At 58.6% G+C, this 21,552-nt stretch overlaps 1 protein-coding gene and 1 long non-coding RNA gene across 2 annotated transcripts in view; both read right to left on the reverse strand.

Moving 5' to 3' along the window:
* The window catches only part of LOC117653536 (5-hydroxytryptamine receptor 1-like), a 44,908-nt gene extending 31,989 nt beyond the window's left edge, over window positions 1-12,919 (reverse strand). The window contains exon 1 of the mRNA XM_034399277.1: window positions 12,351-12,919. Coding sequence (XP_034255168.1) covers window positions 12,351-12,844 — 494 coding nt within the window. The 5' untranslated portion in view covers window positions 12,845-12,919. The remainder of the gene's footprint in view (window positions 1-12,350) is intronic.
* Window positions 12,920-13,013: 94 nt separating this feature from the next.
* The window catches only part of LOC117653471, a 79,125-nt gene continuing 70,586 nt past the window's right edge, over window positions 13,014-21,552 (reverse strand). The window contains exon 3 of the long non-coding RNA XR_004588235.1: window positions 13,014-13,122. This is a non-coding gene — a long non-coding RNA (uncharacterized LOC117653471). The remainder of the gene's footprint in view (window positions 13,123-21,552) is intronic.

A 21,552-nucleotide genomic window follows, 5' to 3' on the forward strand; every position in this document is an offset into this window, starting at 1 on the left:
GGCTTGGCGGGGCGTGGCGGGGCTTGGCGGGGCGTGGGCTGGGGCTAATCAGGTTTGCCACGCGCTGGTTGCCGCGCGTCCCAGCGCCCTGCTGGGCGCCCTGCCCCGGTAATGGGATAAGTCAACCTTCACAGCATACGAGGCAAGCGCCCCGCTGCACACGGAGAGTAAGACACACACACGGCTCAGTATCAACAACGGCTTCTCGTCTTGCTCACCTGTGCCGAGTCCAGACGAATAACAACGCCCCTTCTCCTTTCCGTAGACAAGTACGTTGGTTTCGGGCCTGACTTAGAAACTAGCTAGAATGCTCGTACCCTCATGGCCTATTTGCGAAGAACTTTTTAGTCCAGTTTCCGGTGGGAATGGAATAAGCCTGTTTTTTTCCCTCGTTCTCGTTTCCAGGTTGCGCTGGCATGTGCTGGTCGGTCGCGTGCTGCCGTGCTGTGCACACCAAGCCAGGGTCGCATGTTGCGTGGCCGCGCGCCCGGAGCCGGGGCCTCGGGCCGGCTTGGCGGGTGCAGGACACATGGCTGCCACTAATCAAAACACGCGCGCCAATTCGTCGATACGACTCCCCGCCGCGCCACCGCCCCCTTCGCGGCAGGGGTCGTACGGACAAGCTGTCCCGCGGATGGCGGGCATCCATCAAAGATGTACTGATTAAAACGGGGAGTTCGAGTGGCAGCGCGAACGAGGAAAACCAACGAAAGTCAAGTAGCAGACAGGACAGGATGTCAATGTTCAAAACAGCAGCGCCAGTGAAAAAGGCCCTGCGCTTCTGGTCCACAGTGTACGGTCGCGTTGGTCGGGCAGCCTGATTCACCGCGTGGGGTCCACAAGTGAAGGTGCTGATCCGAGCGGGGACGTCTCCGAACGGGGATGCTGACGCCGAGGCCGACGGTCCCGCCTTCCTGGCCGCCCTGCCCGCGGGCCGGGCGCGCCAGCAACCAGCCAGCAACGCGCCTCTCCGGGGACTTGGCCAAGTCCACCGGACGGCAAGTTGCTTCCAGGATTATTGATTGCAAGTCTCCGGTCCCAGCCCCCCGGCCAGCCGGTAAGTCCCAGGGGCTGGCAAGGGCTGCGGCCGGCCGGGCCAGGGCTGCCTTTCTCCGCAGGCCGTCTACGCGGGGAGAGAGCCCTGCAGGGCCCAGTAGGGTTTGCAGTACGGTCAACACCCGTGCCACACCAGGCCGCAGCGAGCCTCGGTAATGAAATAGCGAGGAAAATAAAAAAGGAATCCAGCCGCTGGCGTAGCGGGCGTGGCGCTCGAACGACCCCAGTGCCGTGCAGGTCCTCGAGCACGTGAAGGCCGTTCTCGTCCGGACCACTCAGGCCGACATTACCGGTAACTCGACCTCGGCAAAAGACGAAACGAACAAACGCGCGGGCGTGGCGGCGCGTGGCGTCAAGGGGCCTGCGCTGCTACCGCCCCACCGGCAAAGTGCGGCTCGCCACGCGTGGGCTAACGCGGCTAGCGGCTAACGCGATTACGGCCTCGGAATTAGGACCCATATTGAATTGTGTGTGTAATGTGATTTTCCGCACGGCGGACACGACAGGTGGACAACACGCGGCGCAGAGGTGCCCTCCCCAGCGCCACTGTTTTTGCTTTCGTTTTCGGCGCGCTCCCTGACCCCGCCGCCCCGGGCAGCCCCCACCGTGCCGTCGGCCCCTCCTCCAGGTTAATCCTTGCGCTCCCCGTCGCAGCGCGGTAAGTAATTTATTCCGGGGTGGATCTCGGCCGGGCGAGCCAGCCAGGGCGAGCAGACCGGGCGGGCAGCCCAGAGCCCGTATCGCACCCTCACAAAACCTGCAGGGTCGGTCCCAGCCTCGGCTGCCCTGGAGTAAAGACCAGTGGAGCCCGGAATGCCGAAGTCCAGCGACACTGGCGCAGGGGGTGCAGCGAGGCCCGCGAATAACGTCCGCGTTCGCCACGTAGATGGCCGACCTGGCACACGCGTTCACGAACACGCGCAGCGCACCGCCCCGCTTTTATTATCGCTTTCTTCTGCGGAGCGCGCTTCCGAAGCGGAGTGCCTGAATATCAAATCAGTTTACGGCAGTGTCAATGGGCGCGCCCTTTCAGCGGCGCTGCGCCGGCTGCGAGTGCGTGGGGAAGGTGAGGCGCCGTCGCCGCAAAAATACCGCCCTTCTTTTGGGAAAAGAAGAAAGCGAGGTGTCGCCGAGTTTGGGCTGGAAACTCACGAGTGCCAAAGTCGGTCGCCATTGCAGTGAGAACCCCACTACCCGCCGAGAAAAATGGCAGACTGAAAACGAAACACCAACACCCGTAAAGTCAATGTATGCGAGCACTCGCCTGCTGCTTCCGGTGCAGCGAGACGCCCGTCCGGCGCGGCCGACGGCACGGTCGACCTGACGCGTGCGCGCGCACGGCAAGTTACGCGAACCGGCATAACGACCGAACTTGGCGTCTTGTAATCGCAGGGCACTGGTGGGCGGGCTTGCTTCGGCCGCCATTCGACACAAACTGCACTGGTGCACGACAACTGTCCGGATGGCTCGACACACAAAAGGCAGCGTTGTGAAGATTTGGATGTGAACAAAAGAAATTATCTCTACGGAAAAATCACAATTATTTTTTGTCCGAGCCACAAAGCTCGTGTGAGGCGCCTGACATGATTCTGCTGCTGGATAGATGATGCCCCCGCTGACGTCACGCGACGAATCCCAAGCGAGAACTACGTGGTCCGAATTCCTGCTCGGCCCGCTTATTGCAGAACTGCGTTTCAGTCTATCTAGTTTGCGGCGGACCCATTCTCGCATTCACCGCACACATCTCCCGGTAAACACACACAGCGCTCGATCCATTCTGAGCCGAAACAGGGCCGCACGTAGTGTTGCCAACCCCATACGTCTTTTTTTCCGATCTTTCCCCGAGGTGGTTCACGCGCAACCACGGGAAAACAAAACTTGGTAACGCTCGATTGATGGATAAGGGGCTTTCGGCACATGAAAGGGGTCGCGCCTGCCGCGCCTGCCGCACTGCGCAGAGCGAGTCCACTTTCTTGGCGCACACTGCGCGCACCACGTGCGCTCCAACTTGGAGGGGAACAACAGAGGGCACGCAGCAAATTAAAAAGTAAGCGGCCGACAACTTTGTGCCTGTCGTACTTCATCGCGAGGGACGCGACTTGCCCAAACTACAAAGCTACTTTCGCAGCGGGAAGGTGGTCGGGCGCGTGCAGTGCGCGGACCCAGCGGACCCAGCGGACGGCCTCAGTGGTCCGCAACGCGATAAAGTGCTGCATTCTTCATAGCGCCGTCTCCCCAGTCTCCCCGCGGACGAAGGCACCCTCGCCGCCGCCCCGCCGGCCCCGCCCACGTGGACGCTATCGTGGACGTGGGGACGATTTACTGCGTGCTGGCCGCGCATGCGTGCCAAGGCACTGCCGGGGCAGACGGCCGAGCCAGCCCAGGAATGCCGCCGCCAGTAATGAGCACGTCACCCGATCGCAGACTGCACCGCGAGCAAAGAAGAGCAGGCTTCACGGAAACTTCAGGTACTTCGTCAGCAGCGTGGTTGCAATGCAAGCGTCATGCGGGAATATGGATTTTTCGAATTTGATTTAACCGGTCACCATGTGCGTAACGCTTGCGAAGCTCGCGCGGTGCACCTGAAACTTGTTCCGTTTCGAGTAGATGGCGTCCTTGAAGGTGCCCAGCGAGGCGGTGCTCGTTGCTTCAGTCACGTAAATCACGAGACCAATTAAGGGCGGCCACGGACACGGCCATGTCTCTGGGGCAGCGCGGCAGCGCGGTCGGGCGGGCCCGCGCGAGCAGGGAGATGGGGTTGTCAGAACGTGGCTGCCAGTCTGTCAGATGATTAACAAGGGTTTCGCCTGCGAAAAACTGTTGGTCCATTAAGTGATTGGGAGTTGATCTGTTGACGGTAACAGATAAATTTTGGACCCTTTCCCCGTAGTCTGATAGCGTATCGGTGGCGGTCACAGCGAATGAGCGTCTTGAACGACCGCTGAAAGAAGATACCGATTGGCCGGCTGTTCGGCGAGTGGCCGCAACTCGACTCCCGCTGTCGATATCGCTCAACACTGGCTTCGTTTTCCGCGGAGTCCCGAACTATGGCGCGTGCTTCCTTAGCGGCCCACCTACCGCCTCTGCGGGGCTTCGCTCGCTTCGCTCCCCTAACTTGGCGGCCCCGAGAAAATCAAACTAATAATCAGGCCCGGATTCCTGTCACGCTTGCGGTGATGCCGTGGCCGGCTTGGCTGGGCTTGAGTCGGCCTGTCGGGGCGAGTCACAGCGTGCCATGGCAAGGCGCACCACGTGTCACCGACAAAGCGGCGGACCTGACGGAGTGCAGCAGACACTAATGCGTCTTGTTTCGGGCGGCCACTATTGATGGCGGAGCCTCGCGCCTCGCGCCGCTGGCACGGAGCTGGCACGATGCCGGCCCAGAAGAAAGTGCAAATTGTCGACATAAATCCGAGGCCGCCATCCATCCCCAGCGGACTGATTCCGAACGGAGCCCTGTCGGCCCCTCTCGCTCGCACTTCCACGGGAGTGCGACAGAGACAGTGTTCGGGATCGGTCGGCAGGCTCGCCCCAGGCGGCGCACGTCCCGCTAAAGAGATCGTCAACGAGTGCGTGGAGTTGGCGAAGGATTCTAACGGCCCGAGCAGGTCCAAGCAGCCCTCAGCAAAGTGGTCGCCGTCCGTGGGATCAAATTCCAGATGATACCGGGCCAATGCAAAAGTTTTACTCCACGCCTCATTTTCAGAATTAATATCTCGGCCACGGTTTCCCTCCCGAGTGATGCGGGGGCCAGTGTTGAGGCAGCCACGAAATCCTCCGCGAAGAGCGGCAAAGGGCCCCACCAGGGCCCCGCCACTTGTTCTCCCGCCAGCACCGGAAATGATTCCCATCCGTTTAGCCAGGGGGTGGCAACAGCCTAGTGCGCGCGTGAAGCTATGCGCGCCGCTCGGGCCGGCAAGGAGCGGCCGGGCGGCTGGGCCGCGCGGCCGAACCAAATTAAACAGAACTTTGTCAAAACTGCATCGAACTGAGTAAACGAGGTCATTTTTAGATTCTACGCAAAATTTCCTATCCGTGAGTGACAATGGAATGGACTTTTGGATATGTAAAACAGTTCTAAAATCAATTTGAAAACCAAATTTACGGCACCAGACAGCCGACATGAAGTTTCCCTTTCACTAAAAAAGCTATTTCCGTTCGTTTTAGGTCCATACATACAGCGAGCCGATTGTTGGCCACTATTTTCCGGGTTGCTTGGTACACTTGGAACGCCAATACGACTTCTGTAGCAGAAATGCCGATCCAAAAACTAATTTCCATTTTTGGTCCAAAATTGTATTTTGCAACTTTGGAGGTTAAAAGGACAGTTTGAAATAGGTTTCTCAGCATTGTCAACCTCACCAAGCAACCCAGAATTCAATTCTCTATCGCCCTGCTGTGTTGGATTTGCAAAAGGAGGTCAAACTTCTAATTGAAACGAAAAGGCCCGAAGCGCTGCAAAACCGCCAAAACAGTTCAAGTATTTTGTGGAGCTTAATGTGTGAAAACTATTTCTCAGATTGTAAATCCAACCACACCACCTTGTAGGCCAGTCAATTCTACAGCTCCATTGTAAGTTTCATCGCAATCGGAGACCAAGAGTGAAGGCGGCAGAATATATTTTAAAGTTAGCTGCAAAAATCTGCCGCAGCGATTTCTCATACTTGCGCCCGCTCGACCAATCAACCAAACTGATGGGATTTACAATTATTATAGCTGTCTTTACTCTTGGTCTCCGATTGCGATGAAACTTACAATGGAGCTGTAGAATTGGCTGGCCTACAAGGTGGTGTGGTTGGATTTACAATCTGAGAAATAGTTTTCACACATTAAGCTCCACAAAATACTTGAACTGTTTTGGCGGTTTTGCAGCGCTTCGGGCCTTTTCGTTTCAATTAGAAGTTTGACCTCCTTTTGCAAATCCAACACAGCAGGGCGATAGAGAATTGAATTCTGGGTTGCTTGGTGAGGTTGACAATGCTGAGAAACCTATTTCAAACTGTCCTTTTAACCTCCAAAGTTGCAAAATACAATTTTGGACCAAAAATGGAAATTAGTTTTTGGATCGGCATTTCTGCTACAGAAGTCGTATTGGCGTTCCAAGTGTACCAAGCAACCCGGAAAATAGTGGCCAACAATCGGCTCGCTGTATGTATGGACCTAAAACGAACGGAAATAGCTTTTTTAGTGAAAGGGAAACTTCAAGTCGGCTGTCTGGTGCCGTAAATTTGGTTTTCAAATTGATTTTAGAACTGTTTTACATATCCAAAAGTCCATTCCATTGTCACTCACGGATAGGAAATTTTGCGTAGAATCTAAAAATGACCTCGTTTACTCAGTTCGATGCAGTTTTGACAAAGTTCTGTTTAATTTGGTTCGGCCGCGCGGCCCAGCCGCCCGGCCGCTCCTTGCCGGCCCGAGCGGCGCGCATAGCTTCACGCGCGCACTAGGCTGTTGCCACCCCCTGGTTTAGCCAACGGCGAAGTTTGCGCGAGGCGGGGGTCAAGAAGCGGCTGCCTTTTTATTCCTTTCACTTTTCATATCGTCCTATTTTTTGCTCTCTAAAGGCCTAATGATCGTCACAAGACAGACAAAGAACGGGGAAAATGAAAAAAAAATATCAAACAGTGGGGACTTGTGTGAATCTTCGTCCAAGCAGAAAAATTTATACTGGTTTGGTTCAAAATATTTCAGCACGTACATTGGAGGCATTTCATCAAGCAACCTTACTCCGCCCTCAAAGCGCTGCCCACATGCCTGGCGGGCTGGCCTACTCACGCGGCGCTCCGTGGAAACGTCACGGCATTTTCGCGAAAACCCACAAATCAGTGCAAGCGTTCCATCCCTCCGCCGACCGACAGATGAAGCCACGTTGCATTTCCTCGGTTCCCTAGGAGGACACGGCGCAAGGAGATTTGACCGGGCAATCTGTCCCCCAGTCCCAGGAGACTGGCGGATAATAAAGTAGAAACAAGTCCAATAATCTCACGGACAAAGGACCGCAGGGGGAGAACAGTGGCCAAGTATCGCGCTACCCGCTGCCTCGGCGGCTAGTACTCGCAAAAATGCTGATTCCGTCAAGTTGTGCCCGCGCATTGACAAATGGCTGGGCTGCATCAAGCCGTGCGTCTGCCCCGCCCCGCACAGACGGTCGAGCCGCGATAGACCACTGCAAATTAGTCAATCCCGGCAACGCGTGGCGCCCCAATTACGCGGCAGCCCATTTGGGGCCACCCTCTTGGCTCCCCGGACTGAACGGCCAGGACTTCCCGCGGCGGCCCGACGTGGAGCAGACTGCGGGCCGACCTGGACCGCCTGGGCCGCCGCCTTGCCCAGACTGACACAGGGTCGGACAGGGCTGGGCTGCCTACCGCCGCTTCCGCCATGACATAGGTACTGTCAGAATGGCTGAGTAGGCGGCGGGGCAGGGCTGGGCGCGGCGGGAGGGGCCGAGGCCGCGGCACGCGGCAGCGCCAAGGGCAGCAGGTGCTAATTCGACACCCCAATTGATAGGGACCAGTGGAGGAGGGCAATTACAGGCAGAGCCGCTGTAAGCACCTTCAGCTGGAGGCTCTTGCTCCAGGCCCTGCTCCGGGCCGGGCCGGGCCGCCGGGCCGGGGGGTGGGCCTTGTTGAGCCGCCCTTTTGTTCCGCCCAGGAAAATACCGGCAATCACGGGGGATCCCTCGCACCGCCCGATCCAGAGACAATGGCCCGGCCAATTCCCTTTTTCATCGGGCAGTCGTGTGCGCGCGTTTTGACGGCCTGAGCGGGATGGAGCGACGCCAGCGACGCGCACAAGTGGCAGGCCGGCCCCAATGAAAGAGGCAAGCCCGAACGAGAAAGGCCAGAAACAAAGTTTCAATTTTTAATTACGCTCAGAGCGTCGGCTGGGGTCGAGCGCTCCGACCCGCCGAGCCATTCGCATGGAACTCTTTCGCATCGCGGAAGGCTTGAGTGAGAATAAACTTGGCACAACGGAGCGGGCCCGGGTCTCGGTAAGTGATAGCGGCAACCAGTTGTTTCAAACGATTTCGCAACTTTTGCAGGCTGCTGAAATAATAGCAATCTAAGGCACAGCCAAAACAAAACAGAATTCAACACAGGCGCACGTAAACGTCAACTGTCCGTCCAGAACTCTTCATAAATTGTGACTGTTTCTGTGATTTATTTTGCTGTGAGTCTGACGTAATAATTAAACTTATAGTTTCTAGAAAAATATCAGATTATTTCCATTTTTTTTAATAAATTTGCAGGTGTACTCTGACCCACTGAGCTGAGCTGTGAGGCTAGGTGGCTGTTTCAAAGAAATCGCCTCCACATTATCTTAAATAAATATAAAAAGGTTGAATAGCAGCCCTTTTGCCGAAACCAGCCCTCGTACCATTCCTGCCCACGCAGCAACAAACAAAGGGGATGGTGGCACACTTGTCTGTTCGTGTTCTTTCTTCAATCCCCCCGCGGCCTCATCCCGGCCCTACCGCCCCCCTGTCCGTGACTCCGGAATGAGGCGCTCTCTAGCTGCGTGATGAAATGTTCCGAGGCAAGTGAAATGAAGAGGGACGTGGCGCGGTGCGGCGCACTCTCCCACCTGTGCCACCGGTGTGCCCACGGTGTGCCCACGGTGTGCCCACGGTGTGCCCACGGTGTGCCCACGGTGTGCCCACGGTGTGCCCACGGTGTGCCCACGGTGTGCCCACGGTGTGCCACCCCACGGCCCGAGCGGCCCCGTGGCAGGGTTGCCCCCACCCCCTCCCCCACGACGCTGGATTCGCGAGCCCGCCTCTGTCAAAGTGAGGCACGCGCCGATGGGGGCAGCGAGAAAAAACAACGGGGCATATACAGAGGGAGAAATGTTATGCATGTACAGGGGAAGTAAAAATGTCGTACTGCTCTAAATGTTAAAGGGACAGTATTGTCGGTCTCCGAAAAAGTGCACTGTTGCGAGCGAGCGAGTGAGTGTGGGACGCCTTCGGATTAAGAAAATCCTTTTCAAATCCGGGTGAAGTTTCAAACACGCAATCCGCTTTTTGTGTGCTGTCTCTTTTTGCGTGATAACGTTGTCGTTTAATGTCGATCTTCAGAATGTAGACAGAAAGATAATTGTATTTTTCTCTTTTTTGTGCCAGCTCGCTGTCACTCGTTCGAGTGATTACTGCCCGTGTTCTTCTCACGCAAGTTCGAGGGTGAGCTCAGAGGGGAGCAGAAGAAGGCAACGAGGAAAAAAAACACAAAGAAATAAGAAAAAGTGCAAACAGACAAAGGCCCTGCTGTATTATTTTTTCCCTTTTTTTTCTCATCGCCCCTCGCCTTTGCCTATACCGGTCCTTTGTGACTACAGAGAGCGCAGTGAGCAGGAGACGTTAAAGAAGGAATTGACTCTGGAGCGTTTTTGTGAATCCGATACCGTGACTCTCCGCCGGGCACACTGCAGACAGAACTGCCAAGTGGACCGGCGATCTCGTTAAATTACGATCCGAATAAAAAGTGGAAAGAGAGCAAAGCCGTCTTATTGAAACAAATGCCGTAATCGCGTCGTCCAGGTTCTACAAGAAGAAGTCGCCCTGGCGTTCCAGAAATGAAGCAGCACTCTCAGCACTCGCGGCTGCTAACGACCCGGCAGCAAAAATGCCAACACACAAAAAGAAAAACGTAAGTTTTCTGTCGATTTTTCATGTTCCTTTTTGTGAGTAAGAAGCCGCTTGGTCACGACGGTCACACACTAGCAGTGCATCTGGAATACAAACACAGCGACGAAATGAGTCAGTCGAGATGACGCAGCCAAAGAACGCCGTCGCCCGGGGCTGTCTCCGCCCTCGTGGACCCGCCAAAAAAGAGTGCCGAAATGAGATGGGGAAACCAGGGCAGTAATGAGGTTAAGGTCGTCCAGCCGAAGGCATCAATATGCATCAGGGAGTGGCCTTTGGACGGCCACTTCACGCTCCATCTTCCCGCCCAAATCGGCGTCCTTCCCTCGATCCCTGATCCCGGCCACGCACATCCAAAGGGGCTTGAAACGCGTCAGGACACGCGGGGCCCAAAAAGCTCGACAGTGCACCACACTGCCAACCCTTTGGCGTGGCGCCTTATTCCGACTCCATTCCCGCGGCGCGTCGATGCATTGCTGCGAAAACAAAGGCCGTGATGGATTCGGGCGAGCGAGCAAACAGAGCCGCATTTGCATTTTGACTGCAAGTATCGCGGCAGCGCGCGGCTCGCTTCGCCATGACGGCGAACAAGAGCAAAGCCTCGGTAAGCAGTTGGTCGACAACTTTCCGGCAAGAAAAAATAAACATCCATTCTACTTCCACTATACTTACCTACTGTTATCCCGTAGCACACACCCATCAGCACGGCTCTTGGCGTAACTAATTTTCGCCAAGCCGCTAACGGGCGGGGCGGATTGGAGTTCCTCCGGGTGTTGCTTTCGAGGTAATTTGAACCATCATCAAGCCACGCCCCACCACACCCCGCTGATAATGAAGAAGCATAATATTCCCTTTCGGTGCGGTAGGCCCTGCCTGGCCCTGCCTGGCCTCGCCCGGCCCGGCGTGGGGGTGAGGGTGAGGCAGGGTCGTCTCTCCCAGGGCGGCCGAGGGTTATCCATTAATATCGCACGACGCAGCGCCGACGCATTTCGGCTTTATCGATTTCGAGATGGGCGGCAGCCAGCACGGCGGTGCATTTTAACGACAAGGTTGCAGCGTGACGACGTCCCGTCCGAGATCTACTCCCAGCATGCAGCGTCGGGGCGCCATTCTATCCTCAGGAGGGCGGGCCTGCATGCATTACTTCCGGTCTAGGACCCGGAAGGACGAGCAGCCGGTGGCATTCCGCTCTCCACCACCACAAGGCATGCTGGCCTCTCCCGGTGACCCGACGCAGAGCCACGCAGCGCCACGCAGCGCCGCGCATGCCGTCCCGGCCCCGGGGAGTTGACGGTAATATTGCGTCAACATTCTGCCCCGCATTCTTCCAAAAATAGTGCACTCCATTGCCTGCGCATATCAACACGCGCGCGCTTCGAGAAAAACCGCAGCGCTTTTTCGTTCCGTCCGAATGATGATGATGATGACAGCGCCTACATTGCTCATCCTCGGGTTTGTTTACCTCGACGGCCGTTTGCCCGTCCGCCCCGGTCCGCCCGCAGCACTCGGCTTCCGACATTAGGGCTGCAGGGAGGGCCATGTCTATTTTCGCTGCTCGCATATTCGTTGTGCGTTATGCGGCCAGACGGTCCACCGGACGGGGCGGCGGGGGCGGCGCGGCACTAGATAGCGCCCCGGGGGTGTTTCCCTGTTCGGCGCATCAAAGCTCGGAATGTAAATAAAGTGGGCCATGCAGCGACCTTCCGCCCGGGACCGTCATAAACAACGTCAACAATTCAGAGGGGAGGGGGCTGTGTCGCATGCAGGGCCGAGGTAAAAATGCGGACCAGCTGCGTCGTCCCAGCAGCGCCGTGCAAGCCCGCCAGCAGCACTCTCGTTTTCCTTCGTGTTGTTGTTTTCGTTGCTGCGCGCGGGATTGTCGAATTAAAGGATTACGCGCGCCGGGAATCCCCTGGAACGGCGCGACCGGGCACGGCTTGGTGACGGCATCGGCGTCATGTCGACCTGGGCGGCCCGGCGCGGCAGGCCCGGCAGGCCGAGCTGCCCCAGCGCGGCTGGCTTGTCCAATCAATTTTATGTTTTCCACACGGGCGTTCCCTCTGGGAAATTAATTCGCCACACAAACGAAGCGACAGGGGACGGAAAGGCTGGCGGGGCACAGTCCCTGCAGGTGGGTGGATATAACGAACCGAGTTCCCCGCAGACTCGGTGTCATTTTTCTCGGTCCCAGCTTCCAGCGGCGGGGCGGCAGCGCGACAGCTCGGCGATTTCCGCCACGAGCGCGGTGCAAGCGGCAGCGAGGTTCAGAAAACGGACTTTTACAGCAAGTTCGGTCCGAGCGACTCGGGAGTGCCGTTACGCTCAGAAGCACAGTTGCAGCGTTTCCTCCCAAACTGCAGCGCCGACGCCGCGTGCACTGCAGGCTGCGCGCTAGGTGTGTACTTGGCAACTCACACAGTGGTGTGTTACGCACGCCTACACCAGTTTGCACACCACTATCCGCGAGTGTTCCCCTCGGAGAGGCCCGCCCTGTAAACGCGTGCATATTGGATGAGCCACAAAGTCACCAAGCGAGTGAGTACCCCCGATCACCTCGGCGGCTAGAGCGGCGCGGCTGGGGCGGCGCTCTCTCGGGATGTCAACGGGCGAACGGGATAATGGCGCATGCAAGATGGATGCCACTCACCGGTCCACGCTGATCATGCACAGGTTGAGGATGGAGGCCGTGCAGGAGAGCACGTCGAACGACACCCACAGGTCGCACATGACGCGCCCGAAGTCCCAGCGGCCGAACACCTCGTGGAGCAGCGCCATGGGCATGACGAGCACGGCGACGCAGATGTCGGAGACGGCGAGCGACACGAGCAGGTAGTTGCAGGGCCTGCGCAGCTTGCGCACCAGGCACACGGCCACGCACACCAGGATGTTGCCGACGAAGGTGACGATCACCACGCACAGCAGCACCAGCGCGATCACCACGGCCTGCGCCGTGGAGTACGGCGAGTCCCTGCCGGGGAACCATGAGATGAGGCCGCCGGCGGCGAAGGCAGAGTCGGCGTCCGCGAAGCTGCCGGGGGCGAAGCTGGGGCCGAGGGGGCCGGCGGCCAGGGAGGCGTTGTCCAGCTCGAGCAGCGTCGACGCGTTGGGGAGCAGCAGCGCACTGGGGCTGGGAGTCTCCATACGAAGTCTCCGCAGCGGCCGTGGCCTGGGCCTGGGCCGTGGCCGGGGCCGTGGCAAGGCTCGGCCTCACCGCCTCACTCTAGGCCGTGGCCCTGGCCGTCGCGCCCCGCAGCACCATCACCGGGCACGCGGCGCGCTCAGCGGCGGTGGCGGCGGCGGCCACGCCCGGGAAGGCGGCATTGGCGGCGCGGTCGGCGTCGAGGTTGGCGGGCGTCGTCGCGGCCCACAGCACGACGCTCCGCGACGCGGCCGCGGCATCGCCATGCCCCACCCGGACCCTGCAACAGCAAAGAGAGCGTCAGCAACACAGGTGGAAGGCAGCCCAGGTAGAGCCCGGCCAAACCACGACAGGCAGACAGCAAGCCGCGCTTTCACTGCATTGCAGCAACTTGAGGGCCGCTCTCGCTGCAGCAAACTACCGCAGTCAAACGTCACTAGTGAGAGCTTGGGCGAGGGCGCGGGTAACGAGACAGAGTCGGCTGTGCCTGCCTGGCTTGGCTGCCACTTCAGCCACACTGGCATTGCCTTGCTGGCGACATTAAAGACGTCACCTAAAGGCCAGCATGATCCCAGCGCACCGCCGCCGAAAACGAACCGACAGCGTCCACGGCACACAGTGAAAGGGTGTGAAGATGCAGGGCCGTGACAGTGCCACGGAGGTCCGGCGGTGGCGGCGCTCCACGCCCGTCCACGCCCGTCCCACTCCACGCGTAGCGGCCAGAGAGAAAAGCTCGCGGACAAAGGCTCAGCGCCGCCACGGCTCTCGAGGCTCTCGAGCGACAGGGATGAGAGAATATGTCCAAACAAGAAGACAGGAGGGCCGTCCGCTGCGGAAAATGTCCGCAGAAAAAGAGTCATAAAGTGCCGCTTAAGGCCGTGGCGGGTAACGAGCGAGTCGGTTGTTGCGCCTGGCTGCTGCCACTTCAGCACACTGGAATTGCCTTGGGGGTTAAAGACGTCACCTAAAGGCCCATGACCCGCCGCCTCCACTGAAAACGAAAAATAAAGCCACACAGTGAAGGGGGGGGTTGAAGAAGGGTTTGCCTACAGGCCACGGGGTCCGGCGGGGCGCGCTCCACGCCGTCCGAGCCCTCCCTCTCCACGTTTAGCTCCCTGGAGGGTGAAAAGCTCGCGGAAAAGGCTCAGGCCGCCACGGCTCCGAGGCTCTAAAAAGCGTCAGGGAGAGGGTTTATGTGCAAACAAGAAGCCCGGAATTGAAGTCCGGGCGGCATGGTGCCCCCGAAAAAAGAGACATGAAAGTCCCGCTAAAGGCCGTGGCGCCACGGCGCGGCGGTTCTTGCTTACGCCGACGTCTTCCGCCAAACCCTGCCGCGGCCTCGAACCGGGGCGCGCACCGCGAGCAGCCTCTCACGAAATTGGACCCGCCGGCCTCCACTTGATTGAAATTGAGAAATGAGGTAAGGAAAATGGCGTTCGACGCCAAGGGGTTGGGAGGACCAGCGCGTCTGAGAGCGGGGGCGCGGGGTTCAGGGGCCGCCTTCCACTTAAATGCTCCTGGAGGGTGAATTTCACCAAAAAAAGTGCAGCGGGGGCCGACCGGACGCGGCAAAGGTCCGCAAAGCCAAGACTGGCCCTCGGCAATTTGAAGCCCTTTGCTGGTAGTCCTTTGTAAACTAGTGGGCGGGATTAATGACGGAGTGAGACGCTCTCTTCCCGCCGACCCCGGAGCCGCCCCGTCACGTCCGTCGGGTCGGCTCGGCTGAGGCGGGCCGATAATAGGTACCTTCCGGGGATCGCTGTCGCCGAGACGGTCTTGCGGAAAAAAGGCGGGACAAAAAGGGGCGGCAAGAAACGCCGCGAGTTGGGAATGGACCAGCGTCGTCGTCCAGCAGCGTGAAGACCGGGGCCGGGGGCGGCTGGGGCCGAGGGACCATCGCTCCGGCCGCCACTGCTGCGGGCAAGACGCGCGACCGCGCTGCTGGGAAATTAGAAACGGAGCCACACATCAACCGGTTGTCTCGCCAGAAACTTCTTAAGCCGCGGGGCCTTATTCAAGGCGAGCTGGTGCCAGTGCTGCCGCGGGAAATCCGGAGACAAAGCAAAGGAAACCCCGAGCCTCGTGGCGCGCGGGCGAGGCCGGGCGAGCGCCCGTCGCGTAGGCCATGCGCCGAGCAGCGCGGCGTGGCGGGCCTGCCTGCGTCACAGGCGCCTGGCGAGCCCAGCGCGAGCCCAGAGGAAGGTAAACGGGGCCGACTTTGTCATTTTGGCAGGCCGGCTCGACCTGTCCCGAACTGTGAGACGGATTTCAGGCACTTCTTGGACCGGGGCGGCCGGCTCATCAGGCTTCCTCGCGGTTTGCCTGGGTTTGCCCAACTCCAGGCGCGGCAGGGCCGGCCACCAGCCGCCATTGAGGCATAGCAGCCAGCGTGCATTGCATGCCCACCGTGCCGGTGCATCTCCTCAGCTCGAGGCATACCAACCACCGCGAAAGAGTTTGTTGTAAATCCCTGCCGCTCAGCAAACAACCGCCGCGCACACACTCAGGCCCCGGCCCTGCCACACTTCACGGCTCCACCGCCTTCTTCGCTTCTTCCCGATTTCTTTTTTCAATCCTGGAGCTAAGATAAACAAAACCGCCACGCGTGAAATGGCGACGCTGCCACGGACGACAAAAAAAAAAACTTTGGCACACACGGACGCAGTATCTCGCTCAGACATGTCAGTGGGTCGCTTGTCATCGGGGAATGGATCCGCACACAGGAATACAGGTCGGCCAATCATACCGAATAGTTGGAGCGCGTGCGTCCCGAGTGCACAGGAAGACTGTGACCGACGACCCGTGAGGCAAGCGCAGCGTAGTGCAGCGCAGAGTATATAGGGGAGCAGATTGGAGAATAGACGATAGACGTGGTTGGCACACAGGAGGCTTGCCGACGACAAGCCAACCATCTCCGCACCCGTATGCGCGCACACACACACACACGTACACACACGTCAGGCGAAGCGCCCTGGCGGGGCGTGACAAGATGGGTTTACCGTTTGCCTGTCGAATCGCTCGGTCCCAATATCACTCACGTATTCCGGAAGGAAATCTCCGGGGAAAGGGTGGTGGGGCGGGGCGGCGGGGAAGTGCATGTAGGTGTAGCTGGCCGGGAAAAGGGGGAAACAGAGTAGATTGGCGCGAGTCCTGGCGTCGCGACGCCGTCAGGGCGCCTTGCCCGCCTCACGGGGACCCCTGCAAATCGCGTGGAGGGTGTTAACCCCGCCGCCGTGAGGCCGTCAAGCCGCGAGGCCGTGAGCCCGCCTGGGAGAGTAAGTGTCGCCGGCACGCACGCCGCGTCAGTGAATAAAAAATACAAATGGAGATTGGCAGCCCGGATTCGAGAAAATTGCGACGCGCACGTACTGTTCAAGCAACGCACGCCACTTAATCATTTTCATTTTTTTTTCAGACGACGAGCGGAAGCCTTCACTTCTCTGCGTATCGTCAACCAGTTTTCAAGGAAAGTTGTTGGGCAGTGTGCGGTGGTGGTGGAGCAAAAGATGATCGCTCCTTGATGCATGCACTGCTTTGGGGTGCGGCCAAGGACCTGGCAGATTGCGGGGCCCCTCCAGGCCCTCCCGGGCCCTTGCAGGCCCTCGCCGAGGGTCGAGCGGGAAATTCGACCAGGGACGGCGGGGATAGGGCCAAGCGTACGGCGGTGGCGTGCCCGGCCATGCACGTCACGTCGTTGCGAATCCGATATCCCCCAAACCATCCACATTTTGCTTCCTTTCCAAGTGGTTCCCATCGCACGAAAAATAAAAGGGCCCGACTCGGTTTTGAGGAGCGACTTTGCTTGGTGCTTCCCCGGGGGCTTGAGCAGGCAGACGCGCCCTCCGGTTCCAGCCAGGGTCCACAACTTTCGCTCTCAAGTCATGGCTGCTCTTTAGCCCCCGACTGGCGAGGCAAGGCGAGAGGCCCGCCCAAGTTCGCCGAGAGCTCTCCCTCCTCGCGGAATCATTATCGTGCAGCTTAAGGTGCCGACGTGGCGAAAATCAGCAAGTAATTGTCCGACCGAGTCGAGTGTCAGGATGCGGTGGCGCGCCGTGGAGGGAGGGTTGGAGTCAACGGGGGAGGCGCACTTACATCACTGCCGCCTCACCTCGCCCCGCACGCACACAGTGAGAGACGCACACACATAAACCATTCGGCGCCATCCACCTGAGACTGCGCGACTCAGGCCCGCCCCTGTAGGCCTTGAGCAAGTCGTAAACCTCCTGGGTGGAGGCAGGCGCGAGGCAGGCTCGAGCAGGCTCACGGCACATCCAGAGGTAATGACGCTGCTTTTTCTGTCGCATAAACAAGGCAGCCGATCCAGCGGGGCCTTCTCTCCGGCTCCTGCTTCTGTCCCGCCTCTCTGCCGCGGCCCGGGCAGCCCCACGGTACACCTTGGGCATTCCAGTGCACTTAGCGTGCCGCGTGCTTCGGGGCATGCCGGGGGGGCCGGCCGCTCTCCGGCAAACGTCGCTTTCCTTGGAACGATGGAAACGCCAAGACATTCCGGGAATGACGTCCACGGCCCGGCACGGCAGGCACGACAAACCACACATGCCGACGCTGCAGTGCGGACGATGCGCAAGGTCCGGACGCATCAGTCCGCCGCTCCAGTTATTGCCCCATACCCATCCATTGTCCGGGCCCGCTCGGCCTGGCTTTACGGCGGGGCCCTGCGACTGCACCGCAACAGGCCGCAGGCTGCAACCGCAGCGGCGACGTCCGCCACCGACCAGGACGGCGGACTCTCGATGCCGGCCATCCAAGGCCGGTTGACATTGAGACAGTACCAGCGTGCACTTAAAAAAAAGGCAACTTTGTGAATATTTTTAACTTCATCTCCATGTGTACTAACCCTCCTTCTCGGCAGTGTAAGTGCAACCTGCTTGCGTGACGCGGGAAAAGTCAGCCTCAGCCCCGGACTCGACGTGCCCCCCTCCCGTACACCAGCGCAGCAGTCCTCCACCCTCCCCGCCCGCGGCCTCGCGGCCCTAATCTTTAATTACTCAGTGCAGCCTCCGCCTTGCTCGCCTCCCCATTCAGCCGCCGTCCCCTTCGCTGTGCCTGGCTGTGCCTTGACCCCGTAAACCGGCCAAACGGAATATTTAACACGCCCTAAATGCTCGACAAAAACAAGGCGTTTCTTCGCGGGCCGTGGACCTCGGTGCGGGCTTACGTTTTACACCGGCGCGTCACATAAAAGGCAAGTGTATGAAAAACTCGCCCTGAGTGGCCTACACTCGCTGCGAAAGTACCTGGTGGCGGTCATCACCTCGGAGCGTTGAGACGGATGAGCTCGGTCTTTAGCATTAAAGACCAGGCAAGTACAGCAACTAATTGAGACAACACACTCGAGGGCAGCCAGGGGCTCTCGGCTTCCCAGAGCCCCACCTCCCCTTTGGCCAACTTGCTCCGCTTTTTTCAATTACATCATCGTGCTAGTTACTTCAAAAGCGCCCGGGCGGGGAGAGTTATTTCATTCGCACGCATCTCTCGGTCCATTTCAGCCCACCAAGCTGGCAAACTTGACAAAGCAATTCAAAGGAATGGAGGTCATTAATTGGCCGTTTCTCCTGCTCACTGGCCGCGGAAACTTTTAATTCGCGTCGGGAGATGGCACCATTTAAGGGGCGAGCGCTTGAGGGGCGGGAGAGAGTCACTGGGAAACCCCCCCTTCAGTGAGTCGTCGGGGAAGTCCTGGGACTTGGCGCGAGGTATGCCTACCTTTCGACGGGTTCGAGGAATATAACGCTAACTCGGAGCGCATCCGGACACTGCGCTATCTCGGATTGCTGCACTACACTACGCTATCTCGACACCCAGCTCCACCTCGCGATTTTGAAGCCTCATGTTTAAGAGAATAACGCCTGTAAGGACGCAACGACGTGTTTTTATTGAAATATAGGTTGGCATCAGTGCTAGAAACAAGTTTGAACCTTTTACTCTCAATAGTTTCGTAAATATCGCATGTCAAAGTAGGCGCCCGAAATGGCGACTCGAGATAGTGCACTATAGTGCTACAGACCGAGATAGCGCAGTGTCCAGATGCGCTCCGAGTTAGCGTTATATTCCTCGAACCCGTCGCTTTGGCTCCAGCATGCTTCGTCACGTTAATGCCTAGCAAGCCGTGGCCGATGGGGAACTGGTGGCCCAGAGGCAGGCAATCTGGATCACATAAGCGAGCTGAACCCGCGCGCGATCGAGTTAGTCCGCTGGGTCCCTTTGCCTCGGAGAGGCATCATAAGCCGTGCAAGTTCTCCGCAACACACGCCAAGCCACCGAGTCCCACCGCGGCATTCACGGCCCAAGCCGATTCCGAGGTGGGGCCTCTCTGTGTCTCTCGCACTCATAGGGTGTCCCGCATGGGTGCGAGGGTGGCCAACTTCCCACTCGGAATCAGCCAGTAGATGAAAGGGCACATTTGTGGAGCCTTGCCGCGAGTGCCGCGATTAGTCAGGGCCGTTTCACCCGGCAACCCGGCAAGCCCGGCAAGCCCGCCGACTGAATGGGGTGAAAGTGCGGTTGCGTGGAAGGTGGCGGCCTTGACTCGCACGCCACACACTGGAAAGGGCGGCATATTTAAATTGATCTCTAACGGCCTCGGGGTCGGGCGGGGCCAGGCGAGCCGGCCACGAAGAGATTCCATCTGCGCGATGAAGCGTGCGCTCAGAGTGGCCCGTGGCCCAGCCCTAACCCCAAACAACACACAACAGGCATCCCCTTTCCCACAGGCGAAACCTCGCCACTTCGGGCCGCTTTGAGCCGCCTTAATGGGGCCCTAAACGGCCGCCGGGCAGACAAATGTGTGTGTGTGTGTGTGCGCGCGCGCGCGCGTGTGTGTGTGTGTGTGTGTGGAGGAGTCGCCCCAACCGACGCAGCGCATACATCACGATTCCTGTTTGGGCAGGCCGGCGCGCAGGCCCTCTGAGTGTTTCCGGCAAACACTTCCGGCGCAGGTGCCGCGAAACTACGGGCCGCAGAATTCGAATGGTAGAGGAAGCGCGCGGCCAAGTCGTCGCAAAAGTTGGGCAAGTCTGCAAACGACGTTGGGGCGCGGCCAGTGGCGCTGCGGGAGCCGCGGTGATTTCACTGGGACCGGTGAAAGGTATTGAACTCTTGAAACGAGACTGAGTTGAGCTGAGGTGACTCCGGCAAGGGCGGCGTCAAAGAAAAGAGGTCGATGGGGTCGGCGCGCAGACAACGGCCGCGGAATGGCGGTGGCCGGGCCAGTGAGTGGACCACCAACACGTGCTGAAGGCCTTCGAGGGCTTTGGACTGCCACACGTCCTGCCCCATGGGGCTCTGGGGCGGCGAGGCGGGCCAAAGCCCCGTGCCTGGCCGTTATACAGAGTAGTCCGCGTCACTTAGACCGCAGATCATGGGGAGGGCTTCGATTGGCCGCCTTTCTTGTCCTCGGCGCCGAGGCCGGGGCGGGGCTGGGCGAAGCGCGACCCCCCGGTGCAATCATCTGGGCTGCCTTTCAAGGAGGAGAGGCAAGCCGAAAGGTGTCCCGTTTCGGCAAAAGTTAGTTGGCTCCACTTTTGTCCTTGGCCGAGCCTCGGCCGCGCCTTGGCCGTGCAAAGGGGTGCGGGATCGATTCCCTTTGTGGGCAAAGCTGCCGGCCCGGCCCACAGCCCGGCCCACTTGGGCCACTTGGGGCTCCTCGAACCTCGCCTCGAACGCTGGCCCCACAATGGCGGCTCATCAGAAGGCACGGCATAAGAACGTCATTCTCCCACCGAAAGTGACAGACTTTCGGAGCCCAGGGGTTCAGGGGTGCTCTTTTTCGCGGTCCGCACCGCCGGCACGCATACTAACGGTCCACGGAGGCACCACCCAGCGCATAACTTAGAACGCGCTGCACCGTGTTGAGCATTACTCTCACAACCCGTCAAACCAGCCAGACAAAACCAACTTTAAAACATTAGTGGGTGTAGTGTACATACAGGTTTCAATTTATTATACCTAGGTTTAAAGAACAAACATAAGTCAAATAAAATGGATCAGGGGTGACCCATTTTATGATTTAACGTTTTATTCGATTTTATGCTATTTCATTTTAACTTCTGGGACCTGCCTGAATTTAAATGTAGTCAGATCGTATACTAAACTGCCATTTGGAGCAGAATGTGGCCTTGTACAATAAAATATGAAAATGGTGACTAATGCAATAATTGGTATGACGAGCACGGCGGCCGTTTGGTCACTGTCAGGTCAGGCGCAGCCAATTAACTTTGAAAAGGCGGAGGCTTCCCGGGGCCCGGGGGAACAAGGGAACAGGGGGCAGCCGCACAGTCGCGTGTTGCGCCTCATTCAGGCCATTCCAGTCGTGTCACTGTCACACACAATCTCTGCGCACCTAATGACGCCGATTTGTTGCGCGCCGCGATAGAGGAAGACGCCCAGATAAGCCTCACCTCGCGGGGCGGGGGGGGGGGGGGGCCGCGGTGGTAAATATGCTCTCGCCGTCAGCCACCCCCAACCACGCCCACAGCCAAAACTTAGCCTTCTTATCTCTTACAAGATTACCGTCGCTTAAATTTAGCCGATGCAGAGGTTTCTATGAATTGAACTGATATCGGCTGGGTGCAAGCTACCCACTTGACAAGGAAAAACAGGGACGCCGCTCCCGGCACACGGTGAGACCGAGAAGCGTATGCTCGCTGTCGACAGTGGGTAGCAGCGGGTGCGCGGAGTAGGTTCATGTAGA

Source organism: Thrips palmi, unplaced genomic scaffold, assembly GCF_012932325.1.
Source record: "Thrips palmi isolate BJ-2018 unplaced genomic scaffold, TpBJ-2018v1 HiC_scaffold_8, whole genome shotgun sequence".
NCBI classification, from domain to species: Eukaryota; Metazoa; Arthropoda; class Insecta; order Thysanoptera; family Thripidae; genus Thrips; species Thrips palmi.